We start from the raw sequence: 21,549 nt of genomic DNA on the forward strand, positions 1-21,549 counted from the left end.
AACTTTCTAAGGTCATGAAAATGGTCTTTTAAGCTATTCTCTTTAACCATTTTAATGTTAATACTACTTTTATTCTATTAAAATATTAATCTCTGGTTTGAAGCAAACTACATATTAAATTCAATTAACAGTCAAATGACCACAGGAAGTACTAGAACTAAAGGAATAAACACTTAATAATTTGCTGACTATTAAAACTCTTTATAAAGAATACTGAATAAGAAAGTGCTAAAGTTTAAGTGCCCTTCAAGGGTCCAAGTTGTTAAGGCTTGCTTCCCAGGGTGGTGTTATTGGGAGGTGGAGCCTAGTCTTGAGGTTATTAGGAGTGCCCAGAAAGGGATTATAGGACGGGATCCATTCCATTCTTTCATTTCCTGGCTGTGAAGCCAGTGGTTTTGCTCTGCCACACACTTCCGCCATTGGTATGTTGCCTTGCCATAGGCCCCAAAGCAACAGGTTCAATTAGGGATTAGATCCACTAAAAATCAAGCTTTTCTTTTTGTAAGTCAGTTATCTCATTTATTTGTTCAGTGACAGGAAACGTGTACAGAAAGCATTTTAAAATTTAGACTAAAATTAGCTTACCATATAGCAATAGTCATTAGCAAACACATGCACTAAAACCTTGGTCCTTCCCTTTTGTTACTGTGTAGACAAGCTGGTCCCATAATCATATGGACTGTCTACTAGGGAAAGTAATACACAATGTTCTATTATCTGGAAAAAGATTCTTTTCCTCTTCCCTTTGGTTTCTTTCAGACAGCTCTACTGCAATAAAACTAACACAAAAGCATATTTAAAGTATATACTTTGATAAGACCTAACATTTAACATCCATGAAATAATTGCAGATTAACAGATCAAATACCCACAAATTTTCTATGCTCCTTAATAATCTTTTCCTCATATGTTTCTTCCTCTTCCATTGTTACCAGGCAATGACTGATGTGATTTCTATCACTATAGGTTAGTCTGGATTTCCAAGGATTTTATATAAATGGAATAATACAAAATGTGCTTTTTATTCTGCCTGTCTTTTCTCACTTAGCATAGTCATTTTGAGATTTATCCATTTCTTTTTGTAGGCATTACTATTTTATTGCTTTTCATTTAAATTGCTGAATCATGTCCCACTGTATCAAGGATACATCACTAGTTGGTTTCCCACACATCTATTTCTGGATATATGGACTATTTCTAGTTTTTGACTTATTACAACTGAAGCTGTTATGAATATTCTTGTTCCAAATCTTTGCTTTTTTTTATGCTTTCATTTGTCTCAGGAAAATATCCAAGAAAGAGGTGGTTGGGCCATATAGCAAATGTGTATTTAATTTGTTGTTGTTGTTACCAGATTTATTTATTTGTTATATTTTATTTTATCCATTTAGTTTCTTTTTTAAATCTTTTGTTATGCATGACAATAGAATGCACTTATATAGTTTGATATATGATACATAGATGGAATATAATTTCTCATTTTTCTGAATACATATTGTAGAATCATATTGGTCATACAGTCACATATGTACATAAAGTAATAATGTCTGTTTCATTCTACTATCTTTCTTATCCCCACATCCCCTGCCTTCCCCTCCTTTCACTTCCCTTCACCTAATCAAGGTAACAGTATCCTTTTTTTTTGCCTTTATACATGTACTTTGTTTGTTTGTTTTGCATTACAATTCTTAATACACATATATACCACAATTTTTGTATCTCTGTATATAAAGTATGTTGACACCAAATTCAAGTCTTCATACATGTACTTTGTATAATGACGTCCATCACATTCCACCATCCTTGCTAATCCCCTGCCCCCTTCCTTTCCCTCCCACCCCTCTTCTCTAACTAGAATTCATCTATTCCTCCCATGCTCTCCCTCCCTACCCACTATGAGTCAATCTCCTTATATCAGAGAAAATATTTGGCGTTTGTTTTTTTGGGATTGGCTAACTTTACTTAGCATTATATTCTCCAACTTCATCAATTTACAAATGCCAAGATTTTATTATTTTTTAATGCTGAGTAAAATTCCATTGTGTATATATGCCATATATTTTTTTAAATCCATTCATCCACTGAAGGACATCTAGGTTGGCTCCACAGTTTAGCTATTGTGACTTGTGCTGCTAAAAACATTGATGTGGCTGTGTCCCTGTAGTATGCTGTTTTTAAGTCCTTTGGGTGTAGTCTGAGGAGAGGAATAGCTGGGTCAAATGGTGGTTCCATACCCAGTTTTCCACGGAATCTCCATATTGCTTTTCAAATTGGCTGCACCAATTTGTAGTCCCACCAGCGATGTATGAGTGTACCTTTTTCCCCACATCGTTGCCAACACTTATTGTTGTTTGTCTTTATAATAGCTGCCATTCTGACTGGAGTGAGATGATATCTTAGAGTGATTTTGATTTGCATTTCTCTGATTGCTAGAGATGATGAATATTTTTTCATATATTTGTTGATTGACTGTATATCCTTTTTCTGAAAAGTGTCTGTTCAGGTGCTTAGCCCATTTGTTGATTGGGTTGTTTTTTCGGTGTTTAGCTTTTTGAATTTTTTTTATACCATAGAGATATGTGATGTGCAATGGGTAAAAATTTGCTCCCAGGATGCAGGCTCTCTGTTCAACTTACAGATTGTTTCTTTTGCTAAAAAGAAGCTTTTTAGTTTGATTCCATCTCATTTATTGATTCTTGGTTTTAATTATTGTGCTATAGGAGTCTTATTAAGGAAGCTGGAGCCTAATCTCATGATGAAGAATAGGGCCTACTTTTTCTTCTATTAGACGCAGAGTTTCTGGTTTAAATCCTAGGTCCTTGATCCATGTTTAATTTAGTTTTGTGCATGGTGAGAGATAGGGGATTAATTTCATTTTGTTGCATATGGATTTCCAGTTTTCCAAGCACCATTTGTTGAAGATGCTGTCTTTTCTCCAGTGCATGTTTTTGGCACCTTTGTCTAATATAAGATGACTGTAATTCTGTGAGTTAGTCTCTGTGTCCTCTATTCTGGACCATTGGTCTACTGGACTGTTTTGGTGCCAATACTCTGCTGTTTTTGTTACTACTGCTCTGTAGTATAGTTTAAGGTCTGTTATAGTGATACCACCTGCTTCACTCTTTCTGCTTGGGATTGCTTTAGCTATTCTTGGACTCTTATTTTTCCAGATGAGTTTCATGATTGCTTTTTCTATTTCTATTAGGAATGCCATTGGGATTTTGATTGGAATTGCATTAAATATGTATAGTGCTTTTGGAATTGTGGTCATTTTGATAATATTAATTCTACCTATCCAAGAGCAAGGTAGATCCTTCCATCTTCTAAGGTCTTCTTTGATTTCTTTCTTTAGGGTTCTGTAGTATTTATTGTATAGATCTTTCACCTGTTTTGTTAAGTTGATTCCCAAGTATCTTAATTTTTTTGAGGATACTGTGAATGGGGAAGTTTTTCCTCATTTCCTTCTCAGAGGATTTGTCACTGATATACAGAAATGTCTTTGATTTATGGGTGTTGATTTTATATCCTGCTACTTTGATGAATTCATTTACTAGTTCTAGAAGTTTTCTTGTGGAGATTTTTGGGTCTTCTAGGTATAGAATCATATCATCAGCAAATACAGCTAATTTAAGTTCTTCTTTTCCTATACATATCCCTTTAATTTCTTTTGTCTAATTGCTCTGGCCAGTCTTTCAAGAACTATGTTGAATAGAAGTGGTGAAAGAGGGTATCCCTGTCTTGTTCTAGATTTTAGATAGAATGCCTTCAATTTTTCTCCGTTTAGAATGATGTTGGCCTGAGGCTTAGCATAGATAGCCTTTACATTGTAGAGATATGTGCCTATTATCCCTAGTTTTTCTAGTGTTTTGAACATAAAGGGATGCTGTATTTTGTCAAATGAGTTTTCTGCATCTATCAATATGATTATATGATTCTTATCTTTAAGTCTATAGATATGATGAATTATATTTATTGATTTCCGTATGTTAAACCAACCTTGCATCCCAGGATAAATCCCAATTGATCATGGTGCACAATCTTTTTGACATGTTTTTGTATTCAATTTGCCAGAATTTTATTGAGAATGTTTGCATCTATGTTCATAAGAGATATTGGTCTTAAGTTTTCTTTCTTTGAAGTGTCTTTGTCTGGTTTTGGAATCAGGGTGATATTGGCCTCATAGAATGAGTTTGGAACTGCTCCCTCTTTTTCTATTTCCTGAAATAAATTGAAGGGCATTGGTATTAGTTCTTCTTTAAAAGTCTTGTAGATCTCACTGTGTATTCATCTGGTCTTGGGCTTTTCTTGGTTGGTAATCTTTTGATGGCTTCTTCTATTTCCTCACTTGATATTGGTATGTTTAAGTTGTATATATCTTCCTGACTCAATCTGGGCAGATCATATGACTTAAGAGATTTATCGATGCCTTCAACGTCTTCTATTTTATTGGAGTATAAGGTTTCAAAATAATTTCTAATTATCTCCTGTATTTCTGTAGTGTCTGTTGTGATATTGTCTTTTTGATCATGTATGCTGGTAATTTGAGTTCTCTCTCTCCTTCTCTTCATTAGCGTGGCTAAGAGTCTGTCAATTTTATTTATTTTTTCAAAGAAGCAACTTTTATGAAACTACTGATTATATTTTAAATAATAATTGAACCCAACATTTGTGAACATTGAGACTAACTATAAATGTCTTAATAACAATAATTGGTTCATAGGTGATGTATTGTTGATATTAGGATCTGTTAACATTGTCCTTCCCCACAAAGTAGGGATCTTGGAACCATACAAGAGCACTAAAAATCTTTAGGGTAAAAACAATAACACACCAGTCCCACAGAGCTGGAAAGAAAGAAACGTGAACAACATGAAAAGACAAGGGAAGAAAGTACCACAAACAATTAAGACAACATATCATTAGAAGAATTGACAGCTACAGCAGAAAAAATGACAGAGAAAGATTTCAGGATATACATTATTAAAATGTTTTGGGATTTCAAACAAGACATTAGAGAACAAATACAGGCAGTGAAAGATGACTTTGACAATGAGCTACACATAAACAAATCCAAGAAGCAAAAGATCAACTCAATAGGGATACAGAGGTTATTAAAAAAAATAAAAAACAAAAGACAAAAAAACCAATAAAAAACCCATAAATCCTTGAAATGAAAGAAATAATAAACCAAATTAAAAATTCAAACGAGAGCATTACCAACAGAGTAGACCACGAAAATGATAAGAAACCATGGGCAGAACATCCAAGAAATATGGGATAGCATAACAAGACCAAATTTAAGAGTTATTGGGATAGAGGAGGGTATAGAGAAATAAACCAAAGGAATGTGCAATCTGTTCAATCAAATAATATCAGAAAACTTTCCAGACATGAAGAATGAAATGGAAATCCAAATCCAAGAAGCCTACAGGATGCCGAATGTGCAAAATCACAACAGATCCACACCAAGATACATTATAATGAAAATACCCAACACACAGAATAAGGAGAGAATTTTAAAAGCCACAAGAGAAAGGAATCAGATTACATATAGGGGTAAACCAATTAGGATAATGGCAGATTTTTCAACACAGATCCTGAAAGCTAGAAGATCCTGGAACAACATATTTCAAACTCTGAAAGATAATGGGAGCCAACCAAGAATTTTGCATCCAGCAAAATTAAGCTTTAAATTTGAAGATGAAATAAAAACCTTCCATGATAAACAAAAATTAAAAGAATTTATAGCTAGAAAACTGGCACTACAAAACATCCTTGGCAAAATATTTCATGAAGAGGAAATGAAAAACAACAATGAAAACCAGCTGAGGGTGGTAGTACACTAAAAGAAAAACTAATCAAAGAGGAAAACCAAGTCTAGTTAAAAAAACAAAAATAAACAAATAGGGCTGGAAGTACAAACCATGTCTCAATAGTAACTCTAAATGTTAATGGCTTAAACTCACCAATCAAAAGACATAGACTAGCAGATTGGATAAAAAAAAGATCCAATAATATGCTACCTACAGGAGATTCATCTGTTAGGAAAAGACAAAAAACAGACTGAAGGTGAAAGGTTGGGAAAAATCATACCACTCACATGGACTATGGAAGCAAGCATACTCAGACATACACAGACTGAAGGTGAAAGGTTGGGAAAAATCACACCACTCACAGGACTATGGAAGCAAGCATACTCATATCAAATAAAGTAGACTTCAAGCCAGAGTTAATCAAAAGGGATAAAGATGGACGTTACATATTGCTCAAGGGAACCATATACCAACAAGACATAACAATCATAAATGTATATGCCCCAAACAATGGTGCAGCTATGTTCATCAAACAAACTCTTCTCAAGTTCAAGAATCAAATTGACCACAACACAATAATCATGGGTGACTTTAACACACCTCTTTCACCACTGGATAGATCTTCCAAACAAAAGTTGAATAAAGAAATTATAGAGCTCAATAACACAATTAATAACTTAGACTTAACTGATATATACAGAATATTTCAACCGTCATCAAGTGGATACACTTTCTTCTCAGAAGCACATGGATTATTCTCTAAAATAGTCCATACACTATGCTACAAAGCAACTCTTAGCAAATACAAAAAAGGAGAGATACTACCATGTATTTTATCAGATCATAATGGAATGAAATTGGAAATCAACGACAAAATAAATAAAAATGTATGCATCACATGGAGACTGAACAATATGCTACTGAATAAACAATGGGTTACAGAAGACATCAAGGAGGAGATCAAAAAATTCTTAGAGGTAAATGAGAACACAGACACAACGTTATCAAAATCTCTGGGACACTATGAAAGCAGTACTAAGAGGAAAATTCAATGCATAGAGTTCATTCCTTAAAAGAAGAAAAAAATCAACAAATAAATGACCTCAGACTACATCTCAAAGCCCTAGAAAAAGAAGAACAAATCAGCAGCTAAAGCAGTAGAAGGCAAATATAATTAAAATTAGAGTGGAAATCAATGAAATTGAAATAAAAGAAACAATGAAAAAATTAACAAAACTAAAAGTTGGTTCTTTGAAAAAATAAATAAAGTATATTGAATTTTAATAGAAACTCCTAAACTTTCAATGAGCAGTTATACAGTGCTTACATTTCCACCAGGAGAATATGAAAGTTTCTGTTCTTCCAAATCATTATCAACTCTTGATGTGGCCAATCTTTTATTGATTATAATAGGTGGGTATTGATCTACTGTGGTTTTAATGTGTATATTACTAATAAGAAGTAATGCTTATCTTCTATTCATGGACTTAATTGTCATCAAAATATCTTCTTTGGCAAGATGTCTGTTCAAGTATTTCATCCATTTAAAAATAATTGGGTTGATTTAAATTTCTAATTTCAGTTTTCTTACTATGGAATTCTGAAAATCATTTTTACATTCTGGATAGAAATCTTTTCTTAGATGGATGACTTGTAAATATTTCAGTATGATGTGGTTTGACTTTCATTCCATTAACGGTATCTACTAAAGAGCCAAAGTTATAAATTTTGATGAATGCCAATTCCTCAAGTTGTAATGTTTAAGAAATCTTTTCCCAGCTCAGTGTCACAAAGATTTTCTTCACTGACTTCTATAGGTTTTATTATTTTAGGTCTATGATCCACTTTGAGTTCATTTTTGTTTATAGAATGAGCTACAGTCTAAAGTTCTTTTTACATATAGATAGTCATCTAAATGTTTTAGCACTATTTGCGGAAAAGACTATCTATTTCAACGTGATTGAAGACCAGTAACCTATAAGTTTGGGCCTATATGTGGACCCTCCATTAAAATTTGATAATCCTGACATCCATATCACACTGTCCTGGTTACTGTAGCTGTACAATTAAACTCTGAAATCCAGTAGTGTTAGTCTCCAACACTGTCCCTTTTCAAAATTATCTGAAATATTTCAGGTTCTCTAAATTTACACAAAAACTTTGGAATAAGTTTTCAAATTTCAACCAAAAAAACTCGCTAGGATTTATCAGGATTGTATTAAATCTACAGGGTAATTTGGGGAAAATTGACTTGTGAAAATATTGCTTCTCCACCAAATAAATACAGTGTGTGTCCCTTCCATCGTATTTCATTAAATTCACAGTTTTCATCATAAAGATTTCCCCACATTTTTTGTCAGATTCAAATAATGTTCGCATATGAAATAGTTCATATTTTATATTTTATTATAAGTGGCAGTTTTATATTAAAAAGGGTACCTGGGCTGGGGATATGGCTCAAGTGGTAATGCGCTCGCCTGCCATGCATGGGGCACTGGGTTCAATCCTCAGCACCACATAAAAATAAAATAAAGATGTTGTGTCCACCGAAAACTGAAAAATAAATATTAAAAAATTCTCTCTTTCTAAGAAAAAAAATGGTACTATTTTTAACATCCACTTTTGATTGTTGCTATTGCTAAAGTATTTATACATATAATTGCTGCTAGAATATATACACATATAATTGATTTCTATAGATCTTATAATCTTGTTTAACTTACGAGTTCAAAAGTAGCTCATTTGTATATTCTATGGAATATAGTGTCATCTATAAATACACAAATTTTACTTCTTCCTTTCCAATTTGGATGTTTTAAATTTTTTCTTTATTGCATTGCTTAAAACTGCTGGTAATATGTTGAATAGAAGTGGTGAGATTCAATCTCCTTATCTTGTTCTTATTCTGGTTCTTGTGGAAAAGATATTTTTCTTTCACCATTAAGAATGTTATGGGCTAGGGTTGCAGCTTATTGGCAGAGCCCTTGCCTTGCACATGTGAGGCACTGGGTTTGATCCTCAGCACCACATAAAAATAAATAAATAAAATAAAGATATTGTGTCCATGTATAACTAAACAATATTTAAAAAAAGAATGTTATTATCTGTAGGTTTTTCAAATCCCCTTTATCATATTGAGGAAACTCCTTTAAATTTCTACTGAGAAATTATATCAGGAAAGTATGTCAAATGCTTTTTCTATACCTAATGAGATAAAACATAGCCTCTCTTTTTTGATGAATTAATACAGTGAAAAGATTGTTTTGTCACATTAAACCAATCTTGCACTACTAGGTTAAGCCAGATTTGATCATGACATATTAATCTTTAAAAACAATGATTCAACTTAAATTTTGTACAGAACATTTGCATCTAAGTTCATAAGAGACAATGGTCTGTAGTTTTCTTGTTCTAATGTCTATCTGGTTTTAATACTAGGGTAGTATCTTTATAGAAGCGGGAGGGAAATATTCCATCCTTTTCAGTTTCAGGGAAGAGTGTATATATAACTGTTATTATTTGTTTCTTAACTGGTAAATATATCAGTGAACTCATATGTGCCTGAAATTGTCTTTGTGAGTAAGTTTTTTTTCTTAAACTACAAATTCAAATTTCTTTAATAAATTTATGATCATTTATGTACTTATTTCTTCCTGAATAAGGATAGCATCTTGAAAGGTAGCATGAGTGGTATGTATCATTCAAGGAATTTATCTCTTGAAATTTATCCCTTTTATTTTAAGTAGTGAAATTTATGGGTAGAAAGTTGTTTACAGTATTATCCCTTAAACACTGGCAAAATCTGTAATGATGTCACCTCTTTCTCTTTATTTCTGGGTCAATAGGATTAGAGGTTTTCAGTATTATGGAACTTTTCAAAGAGCTAGTTTTTGCTTTCATCAGTTTTCCTCATTGTTTCTCTGAACATTTTCCATTTTATTGATTTCTATTTTCTTGTTTGCATTTTAATTTTTTTTCAAGTACAAAAGTTGGTATTATTGCTTTGAGACCTTTTTCATTTTTTTAAACAATATTTAGTTATTATCACACATTTATCTGCATCTCATTCTTCTCCTGGGACCAAGAAAAGGTGGCGAGTGCATGTTTTTCTCTTGGCAATGACACACCTCAAGAAAGAAAGCAGATATATGGTCTAAAGCCTTCCTCATTTTCTAATAAAAGTGTTTGGTGGAGCTGGGGTTGTAGCTGAGTAGTAGAATACTTGCCTGGCGTGTGTGAAGCACTAGATTCATCCTTAGCACCACATAAAAATAAATAAATGAAATAAAGGTATTGTATCTATCTACAACTAAATATATACATATATATATATTTTAATGTTTTGTATTATAAATTTTCCTTTTATTACTATTTAAACAAAGTTAGTGCAATCCTATGCATTTTAATCTCTCCCTTTTTTAACCTCATACTGGGGACTGAACCCAGGAGTGTTCTCAGTCCTTTTAATCTTTTAATTTGAGACAGGGTTTCACTAAATTGCTGAGCCTGCGTTTTGAATTTGTGCTCCTTCTGCCTCAGCCTCCAAGTCACTGGGATTACTGACATGCACTACAGCACCTGGTGATATCTTATATCTTTATTTATCCCAATTTACTATGATTTCAATGTTCAAAACTCATGTTGAAAGCTGTCAATGGGTACTTGTTTTTGGTTCTAAATTTCTCCACAGTCATGCTGGATTAGGGTCCATCCTACTGACTTCAGTTTAACAAGATTACCTCTGTAAAACTCCATCTTCAAATGAAGTCACATACTAGGGGTTAGGGCTCCAACACACACACACACACACACCACACACACACACACACACACACACACAAAACACACACATTTCAAACTATAACGCTCAGTTTAAGTAATAAGAAAATAATACATATGTATATAAAATATATATTTGCCTTTGTAGTCATCACTTTTAATACTCTTCATTCCTTTTTCGTAGATCTATATTTCCACCTAGTAAAGCAGTTTTTCCCTAACATTTCTTTTAATACAAGTTTGCTGATATTAAATTTTTTCAGCTTTTGTATGCTTGAGAAAAATCTTCATTTCATCTTCATTATTTATATATATATATTTTTTAGAGAGAGAGAGAGAGAGATTTTTAAAAATATTTATTTTTCAGTTTTTTTCGGTGGATACAACATCTTTATTTTATTTTATGTGGTGCTGAGGGTCGAACCCAGCACCAGGCGAGCATGTTACTGCTTGAGCCACATCCCCAGCCCCTCATCTTCATTATTTAAAGACAAAGTTCTAGGGTATGGAATTCTAGGTGACAATCCCCCTTGCCCTGGGTGCTTTAACAAGTCTGTTTAAAAATATCTGGTTGCTTTTATGGCTACATCACTAAGTTTAAAAGTTTGATTATGATGTTTTGCATGTATTTTCTTCATTTTTTTCTTGAGTTTGAGATTACTGAGTTTCTTGGATTTGTAGATTTATATCTTTCATCAAATTTGGAAAATTTCTGGCCATATTTTTCAAATCTCTTTCTTTTGGGGAGATTTCATTAATGTTTATGTTTGGATGGTTTAAACTGTCTCACTGATAGTCTTCAATTTTAAAAAATTTTGTTTTCTGTTTTTTTTTTTTGTTTGTTTGTTTGTTTTGGTCAGTTTCTATTGCCATGTCTTCAAGATAACTTTTTCAACATCTAAAATGCATTAATCCCATCTGTGTTTCATATTACACATTCTATAAGTTAGATTTGGGTATTTTAACATCTATTCCATTTCACTACTAACTTTTTCCCACATAGGGAATACAATTATAATATCCCTATTCTATTTATTTTAAATGATGAATTATAGAAGTATAAAACAGAAAAATATGCAAATCGTAACTGTATAGCTTAAGGAATTTCCCTGAACTAGATAAAATTAGTTTAAATATCCTTATTTCTTAATTTTAATCTCTCTCCATATCTGTTATTCTCTCTGTTATGTTTGTCCTTTTTAGATAATTTATCTCTTCATTCTGGGTCCTATTTTCTTCTTTTCATGGCTAGTTTTTGTTGTTGTTGTCGCTATTGTTTGTTTTTTTAATCTAGTCATTGTGAATTTTACCTTGATGGATATAGGATAGCTGGGGATTGTTATAAGTATTCTTGAACTTCAGTCTGAAATGTAATTAAGATACCTGGAGACAGTTTGATCTTTTTGGATCTTGTTTCTAAAATTTGGTAGGTGGGCCTGAAGCAATGTCCAGTCTAAGGCTTAATATTCTCGACTACTGGGGCAAGAATTATATACTCTATTCAACGCTTTGTGAATCTTGACCTTTTCAGTGTGACTGGTAGTGACAAGTACTATTTCCAGCCTGTGAGAATGCTGGGCACTGTAACCTTTAATTCTTTCAGGTAGTACTTTCTCTGGTCTCATGAATTTTTCTCAAGTATATGTGATGATAAGAACTCAGCTGTGTGCTCATAGGGGATCCTTTTCAGGCTTCTGGATTTTCTCTCTGTGTAGGTTTCTCATTTGTCATACTCTGTCCTACAAACTCTAGCTGCCATCATCCCCTAGTACTCTCAGAGTCCCACTTTAAGTTTACAACTCAGGTGACTCAGATGGGTTCTGTTTGGGTTCCCTCTCTTTGTACCACATACAGAAATGTAAGGCAACATGCAGGTGAAAGGGTAGAGCTTATTTCATTTGTTTTCAATCTTTTAGGGATCACCATCCTTTGTGTCTAGTGTAATGTAAATTGTTTCACATGTGTTGACCTCTTTTTGGTTGCTTTATATAGGAGAAAGTAAACAAATGCAGCCTGTTATTCCATTTTGGCTAGAATATTTTCTCTTTGTTTTCAAATTAGTTATGGGGTTCTTGAACTATTAAAGTCTGATTCTACTACTGAACTTAATGTAGCCATTGTTTTGCATTCCTTAATGAACATACAATTGAAAGTTTATAGGACTATTTATTAAACGTAATAATACTTAAAAAAATATAAGCCTGAGGTTCAGATCAAATGGTCTTTATGTCTTAGAAGTTGTGAAGAACGTCTCCAATGTGTGTCTTAAAAGAAGGGAGAGAGAGAATCCATGCACAAAGTCATGAGTATGTTATAGTAGCTTCTGATATCACAAGAATACTCTGCAAGAATAAGATAAGAACAGCTACTTCACTGTAGAACAAATATTTGTCTTTGAGAAGTAAAGAAAACACTAACGATTTTAGCATTTCCTTATTCCTTAATGTTAAATGTTATATTTAGACAGTAATGTTCATCAAAATGACATACCGTTAAAGATTCAGATGAAAGATGAATCTTCATGCAGAAACTTTTCAATAAAGTAAGCATTTATTTAGCACTCACTATATAACAAATTCTTTGCTAGGCACTTTAAACACTTTTCTCAAAAACAAAACAATATCCTATGAAATGTGGTACATTATTAACCCCATTATACAGATAAGAATATAGAGATAGAGACTAGAAAATGGTGGTGGTGAGATTTAAATGTAGGTTGCAAGTAAGATTCCATTCTTTTATTTAGAGTGTACTTAATGTACCATGCTCTCTTCTAGGTGCTAGAAATACAGCAGTTGGGGGGAAAATCCATAAATATAATATGATATAACATAATATAAATATAATAATCTATATTTTCTTTATAACATTAATAATGTAATTTGTGGGCTGGGTGTTAGAGTACTTGCCTAGCATGTGCAGGGCCCAGGGTTCTCTCTCCAGGCCACCATCAAAACTAAAAGGCAATTTGTAATTTTTTTTATGCCTAGAGCTGTATTAAATGTAAAATGGCAAATATTATGTATTTGTAGCTGAGGAAAAATAACAAATTCTTTTCTAATAAGGGAAGTACCTGCTCTGGATTCTCTTACCTTTAAAAATTACCCTTAACAGAAGTTTCTGGCATCATATGAATAAGATAATAAAAAAAAGTTTAACCTAATAGGCAGGTGATCCTGCTTCACCAAACTGAAGTAATAGTGTCACAAAGTGAAGGAATGTTCTCAAAGGGAGGAATAATAGTTATCACTTATTGAGGATAAACATAGCATCAAGCCAAGTTTTAGTTAGATATTTATTCTCACAGCTCTTTAAAAGTAGAGAAAACAGTCTATATGCAGTAGTTTTTATATACTTACGCAAAAACTTAATAAAATTTTTGGCTGACTCCAATGATCTTGCCTGTTTCTACCATTCCATAATGACACTTCAATACAGTACATTTCAGAAAGATATGTACTTAAAAAAAAATCAAATCAAACAAAATGCAAAGCCCAAACATTATGTGTATCTGAATCCTTATTAGCTACTCAACTTTCTTAAAGGCAGATATTACAAAAGCATATGTTATGGTTCAGATATGAGGTGTCCCCCAAAAGCTCATGTGTAAGACAATGCAAGAATGCTCAGAGGTGAAATGATTAGTAGACTATGATAGGTGTAATCTAATCAGTAAATTAATTCACTGATAAGGATTAACTGGGCAGTATCTGTAGGCAGGTAGGATGTGGCTGGAGGAAGTAGGTTACTAGGGGTGCCTCTGGGGTTTACGTTTTGTTCTTGGTAAGCGAAACTCTCCACTTCCTAGTTGTCATGTCCTGAGTTGCTTTCCTCCATCATACACTTCCACCAAGAGGTTCTGTATCATCTTGGGCCCAAGGTTATAGTCAGGTGACTATGGACTAAACAAACCTCTGAAACCATGAGCCAAAATAAACTTTATTTCCTCTAAATTATTTTTGTGGGGTCTTTGGGTCACAGTGACACAAAGCTAACTAAAAACAGTGTCATTTCAGATTATGGCTATTTAGATATGCAAGGAAAGAAAAATATAGTACTGGTTATACTAATATTGGTTATTTAAACGCTCAAACATTTTCATATAATATATATTTAATTTTGAATGGAAAAATATCTCTTATTAACTGGTAAACAGGAAATAGATATTTTCTATTTTTAGGAATGTAAAGACAGTGCTTTAGTTTGTAAATATAAACGCAAAATACTGAAGTCTCAAAACAAAACTACACATACCTCTACAGCAGGTACGATGTCAATACCAACAGTTAGAAATTCTTCAAACTTCAAAAATGGGTTAAAGCAGCTGCCAACATCAAGTAATCTGATCTTTCCTGAGGCTTGTAGCAACCTACAAAAAGATACTTCACATTATAAAAGGCAAACTTGAAAATAAAATATAAAAAAACACAAACACTTGAGTTAAAAAAATCAGAACATGTAGATTATTGATTCTTTAATATTTTGGTCTCAGGATGAGGGTCCCAAATAGCTTTTGTTTGTGTGGACTTTAGCTATCAACAGTTACCATATTTGAAGTTAAAATAGGCCTAAATTTTTTTAATTCATTTATAAAACAAGGTCTATTATATGCTACCATAAATAACATTTTAAATGAAAAATATTAGATTTGAAAAAGGGTTGCAAAAAGTGAGATGGGGCCTTGATTTTTGAAGTCTCTTTAATGTCTGGGATAACAGAAGACCACTACTATATGGCTTGGGGAATAGTTTAGCAGTTATGGCTCAGTAGTATAGTGCTTGCCTACCAGGTATGAGGGCCTGGCTTCAATCCCTAGCACTGTAATAAACAAACAAACAAACAATGGATTCCAATGTCTGCTTTTGCATTTAAACATAATATTATATGCCATATCAATTTTTACAATTATCTTTGTAGAGGAATGTATCTATTTACAAATCAATTCTCAGTAGTAAACATAACAAGGTTTTTGGATTTCACATTCACTTATCTCAATGATTTAAAAGGCCCAATGAAAGGAACATAAATAAAGTATTACTTTGTACGTTAGGAAAAGTTTTATTATATGCAAGAGTTTTTGTTTTTCTCATTTCCAAAAATAGTGTAAAAAAAAAGAGGTAGCAAATTTAGTCAAAATGAAATTTCATATGGCTCTATCTAGTTTCAAATAAGGATGAAGGAAAATAGTGGATTTTGTTGTTCCCAAGCCTGCAGTCCTAATGCTCAGACAATAAAGCAACAATATTATGAATATGCCAATTTTGAACATATGCCAATTTAATTGATGCTTAACCATTTTTTTAAAAATTTATGAATACACATTGGAAAACAAAGAAATATAAATAATTAGGTAAAAGCAGAATCTCAGCTCTTTGAAGGCTAAAGAGCAGACAGAACCTACCCAGCTTCTCTCCTGGTACCCTGGCTAGCATATTACCTTAGAGAGATGTTAAAATACAAATGGTAGCTTCCTGGAAAACACATTGTAAGTCAAAACACTATATGCTAAACATAATTTTTTTAAGAGAAGAAATGCAATAAGTAGGGATTTCATTTTTAACCAACAGCTTGATGTTTCAACATTTTAGAAAAATGATCCTAGTTACCTATTGATTATAAATAAATTATTAAAAAAAATCTCTAATATCGTATATAACACTGTATAGTACCATAAAAATATGAGTCAATTAAAAAAAAATTTTGCCAATAGAATGTAATTTTATTTAAGAACTTATCTGAAAAGAGGTTATGAGGGTGTAAGAAAAACAGCAATTCCACCAAAGTGGGCCTTACTTTTAAGGCCCTTAAAATAAGTCATTAATTTGACCCAGAGGAGGGTGAGTTTCTGTAAGGAATAGCCAGAAATTCTCCCAGTGAAAGGAGTTGTCCATAAAACTTAAGAGGTAATTTTCTGTACTGCACCAATCTGAAGGAAGGTCATTATATGTAATTTGGATGAAGGCTATAACAAAAAATAACTTGTGATATCAAATTGAATTTTGTGGCTGTGCATGTTGGCACACACCTGTAATCCCAGAGGTTGGGAAAGCTTAGTCGGGAGGATTGCCAGTTCAAAGCCAGCCTCAGCAAAAGTGAAACACCAAGCAATTCAGTGAGACCCTGTCTCTAAATAAAATACAAAATAGGGCTGAGGATATGGTTCAGTGGTTGACTGCCCCTTAGTTCAAACCCTGGTACCCCCTACTAGTGCACCTGAATTCAGTCCCCTGTACTCCCTCCCACAAAAAAAAAAAAAAGTTTTTGAAATACCACACTACACTAGTTCCAAGGAAGAAAGAGGCCAGTGATCTTTTGTGGCATAGATTACAAATTTCTACACTCGAGCAAAAGGTCCAATAAATAGAAACCAGAGAAATACCTGGCACAGAGCTAGTATGCTGCAGCATTTTCATAAATTTGAATATCCAGATTATAGCCAGTTAGAATCAATGAAAAATCTATAATGTATGTGATACTATATACTGCTAGATCTCATTCTTATTCTTGCTTGAAGGTATGGTTAAAAACAGGAGTTCTACAATCAGAAACAGAATAAAACCCAATTCTGTCTCTTATTGTGCAATGTGGAACACAGATAATAATGGGACTCACACATGAGAAATTTTTGCAAGATTAATTGAGATAATACACTCAGTGCTTGACCCAATGCCTGATACATATAAGTACTCAAAAAGTGATAGATATTGTTATAATTACTATCACACTATAGATACAATCTCTGTAGTCCACTTATTAATGATAGTCCTGAGAATTAGTAAAAGCAGAATCTGTTTCACACTAATTCTACACCATGGATTTTAGTAAACCGAGTAGCAACAAATTTGATGTTTGTTTTTTTTTTTTAAGCTTCTTAACTTTCTATCTGAATGGCATATTTTAAATTATACTAGTTAACTCAACATTACAGTACAGTCACCAAGTACTTAACATCATGGATTAGCTTAATTTATCAATTCTCAGTAATTTACTTATTCCATTTCAAATTCTTTAGTTCAGTTCTTTGATTTTATCTATGCACAAAACACAAATATACAGTTTAAAGAACAGTTACATAGTGAACATCCATGTAATTACCACCCAAGACACTGCCTACACCCTAGAAGCATGACTGATTCTCCCTGATGATACCTCCTACCCTGGTTCCATAATGGTAGTCACTATTTTGATTTTAGTGATAAACATTTCCTTGACTTCCTTTTATAGTCTTAACTACCTATGACAGAAAGCCTAAATAATATAGTTTGACACTACACATTTGCTTTGGTGACTTTTTAAATTTAATATTATGTTTGTGAGATCTGTCTGTGCTTCTGTAACTTACCTTTGTTGCTGTATACCTTTCTTTGACACAATCCATTGGGGCTCTGATTAGTGTGGCACTAAGTCTAAAGATAATCTGGGGAGAATTTATGTCTTTACAACACTAAGACATCTGTTTTTCTTCCTTTCCTATCTGTCCATCTACCCATATAATTATCTCACTTCTTTGCCCAGAACTTCTAATAATAATGCTAAACAGAAGCAAGCAAGTGGTTACTATTATGCCACTCTCAGTGGGAATATTCCAGTGTTTTAAGATTAAGCAAAATGACTACTGTAGGGAGAACATACTCAATAAGGTTTTAGAAATTCCTTTTATGCTTAGTGAGGGTTTTTTTCCTTTCGGCTTGCTTTAACACAAATAAATATCACATCTTATCAAATCCATTCTATGCCTTTATTGAGATATAATTTTAATCTATGTTATAGTGTACATTATTTTTTTTAGTTGTATATGGACTCAATGTCTTAATTTATTTTTTTATGTGGTGCTAGAATCAAAGTCAGTGCCTCACACATGCTAGGCAAGCACTCTACCATGGAGCCACAACTCCAGTCCTAGTGTACATTAATTTTACATTAAATTAAAATTACATTCTTGGGAAATGTGTGCTTTGGTTTTGATATAGTATCTTTTTTTGTAATTTGATTTGTTTTCTAAATGTGTATGCAATTTAGTAAGCTCCTGTTTCAAAAATTTTAAAAAATTACAAGTAAGATAAAAACACCTGGGGATATACCTCAGGGCTAAAGCACTTGCCTAACATGAACAAAATAACCCAAACTCTGGGTTCATGCCCCGGTGCTGGAGGGTGGGGGGATATGAGTCCATACTTTAACATTTTAAAAAATTCTCACCACACTGGGAGCTTTCAAATCACCCAGATTTTGACTTAATTTGGTTAGAATCAGGCATTAGGATTCTTTTTAAAATACATTTTGTTAGTGCATTATAATGATACATAAAAATGGGATTCATTATAATTTATTCATATAAATACAAAGTATAATTTGGTGTGTTTCATTCTCCTAGGCACCCCTTATTCTTCATTACTTTCTCCACTGATTACCCTTCCTCTAATCTACTGGTCTCTTATATTTTCATGAGGTTCCTTTTCTTTCCTTTTTTCTTTGTAGCTTCCACATTTGACAGAAAATATAAGACCTTGGTTTTCTGAGACTGGTTAATCTCAATATTCTCCAGTTCCATCCTTTTTCCTGAAAATGATATAATTTTGGTCTTCTTTAAGGCTGAATAAAATTCCATTGTGTATATATGTCACATTTTCTTTATCTGGTCATATGTTGAGGGGCACCTAGGTTGGTTCCATACTGTGGCTATTGTGAATTATACTGGTATAAACTTGGGTATGCATGTATCCCTACAGTATGCTAACAAGTTCTTTTGGATAATTACTAAGCAGTGTTATAGCTAGGTCATATACTGCTTCCGTTCCTAGTGTTTTGAGGAATCTCTATATTGATCTCCATTTTTTGGTTGCACTAATTTACAATCCCACAAAAAGTGTATAAGTGCTCCCCCTTTCCCAGCATGCTTGACAGAATTTATTTTTATTTGTATTCTTCATAAGTACCATTCTAATTGGAGTGAAATGTAGTTTTTTTTTTTTTTTTTTTAAAGCAGGTCTGGGGATTGAGCCCAGAGCCTCATGCATGCTAGGGAAGGACTCTACACTGAGCCCCATCCCTAGATCTCAGTGTAAGATTTGTATATTTTCCTAAACTGGTAGAGGTTCAACATTTTTTCATATATTTGTTGCCCATTTTTATTTCTTCTTTTGAGAAATGTCCATTTAGTTCATTTTGGGCACTGGAATTTAAAAAAAAATTCTGAGGTGAATGTACTGAATAGCCATAGTTAACATACATTTTAGTTTTTAACTTTTAATAATTTGTTTTTTTTTCATTTGAAAATTTCACATTGATTCTATTCTTTTACTGCTAATCACACAAAAATGTATACCTGTACTGAATAATCGTGGTCTTTTCCCAAGCTATATAAAACCTTTAAGACACTTAAAATGCTGTTAACCACTATTAAAGTTATATTAGTCTTTTTGTATATTTTATTCTATTACTCTCTCAAGATGTTACCACTTACTGTTGTATATTATGCTTGTTTAGATTTATTAACACATTTATTTATTTATTTGGGCTTTTTCATTCCTTTTTTCACCTCAGACTTTACTTCTGCATTATTTATATCTTTAGAAATTGTTGTTGTGGTGGTGGTGGTGATGGTATGGGGGAATTGAACCCAGGAGCACTCTTACACTGAACTAGTTGAGGCTCTCCTCAAACCTGTAGTCCTCCTATTTTATCCTCCAACTTGCTGAGATTACCTTGGGGTATCATTGCATCTGCTTAGAATTTTTTTCTCTAAGGCTTTGTTTTCTCATTTTCTTTCCCTCTGCAACTCCAAAAAGGTGTAAATCATTCTACCTTTTGTTCTTAACCACTTAAATTTTTTTTGTACACTACATTTTCTTGTTTGTGTAGAATTCTGGATAAGTGTTTTGCAGTTCAGTAACTTTTTTCTCAGTACATTCCGTATACTGAATTTTTAACCCAAATTGTTTTAATTTTGGCTTTCCATATGGCTAGTTTGTACAGTTTCTATTCCTTGTAGAAACTTTCAAGAAAATTTTTAAAAAAGTTTTGTTGTTATTTGTTTAAAATGAAACTCATAATCTATTCTTGGTCTATTCTTGCTGTTTGTTGCTTCTGCAGATTTTAGGTCATGGTACCTTGTTTCCAAGTACGTTTCATAGTTATTATTATTATTTTTACCATAGTTATTATTATTATTTTTACTATAAGCTGCTTATTTTTCTTGAGGAATTACTGCTTATGCTAATTCTTCGAGCGGAATAATTCATATTTACTTCTATGGTTGAAAGTCTTGGGGACCACTCAGGGGATATGAATTTTAACTATGAATTTGTGCTTGGAATGTTCTGTGGTTTTAACTTCTCAGGTTGTTTACCTTGAGTGAACAGGATATATTTATTTCTGGATCACCAAACTGAGAAAGAGGTTTTTGATAAGAACTACTTTGGAGATTTAACTCTTATCAAGGGATTATATAAAACAAAGATCAAGTTTGCCAGTTTGTGTAAATGCTCTCAGAGTAAAAGCAGCTTTGTGTTTTGCTTACCATTCTTGCTTCCTGCCATCATTTGAAATTTGGTTTTATCCATTATTTGATATTTTTAAGAAATTTATCCAGCATTTTTAAAGTTATTTTCAATCTAAGAGATTTTTTAGAATACTCAGCTAGCACACACTCTAGTTTAACTTTTAAATATGCTTCTTTAGTTCTATTTAGTCTAAATAGTCAGCATAAAATCAGTTTGAGACAATATATACAATAGTTATAAATGAATATTTAAATAAATAGAGGTAATGTTATTGTTCATTGACATGAAGGTACACTGTTATGTGAATACTAGGTATGCTAAAGGCAAAGATATCTATAAAAAACTAGAGAGCCAATCTTAATGGATAAACTTTACTTCCATTTAATGTGTGTGTACATACAGAACCTAACTTGAGATCAATTCCTCTTAAACTTTAAAACTAAAGAGAAGTGCTA

The 21,549-nt window shown here is 32.7% G+C and overlaps 1 protein-coding gene across 1 annotated transcript in view; it reads right to left on the reverse strand.

Annotated features, from left to right (window-relative positions):
• The window catches only part of Bmt2 (base methyltransferase of 25S rRNA 2 homolog), a 76,685-nt gene that overhangs the window by 3,773 nt on the left and 51,363 nt on the right, over positions 1-21,549 (reverse strand). The window contains exon 4 of the mRNA XM_015488263.2: positions 14,847-14,961. Coding sequence (XP_015343749.1) covers positions 14,847-14,961 — 115 coding nt within the window. The remainder of the gene's footprint in view (positions 1-14,846; positions 14,962-21,549) is intronic.

Source organism: Marmota marmota, unplaced genomic scaffold, assembly GCF_001458135.2.
Source record: "Marmota marmota marmota unplaced genomic scaffold, marMar, whole genome shotgun sequence".
Lineage (NCBI taxonomy): Eukaryota > Metazoa > Chordata > Mammalia > Rodentia > Sciuridae > Marmota > Marmota marmota.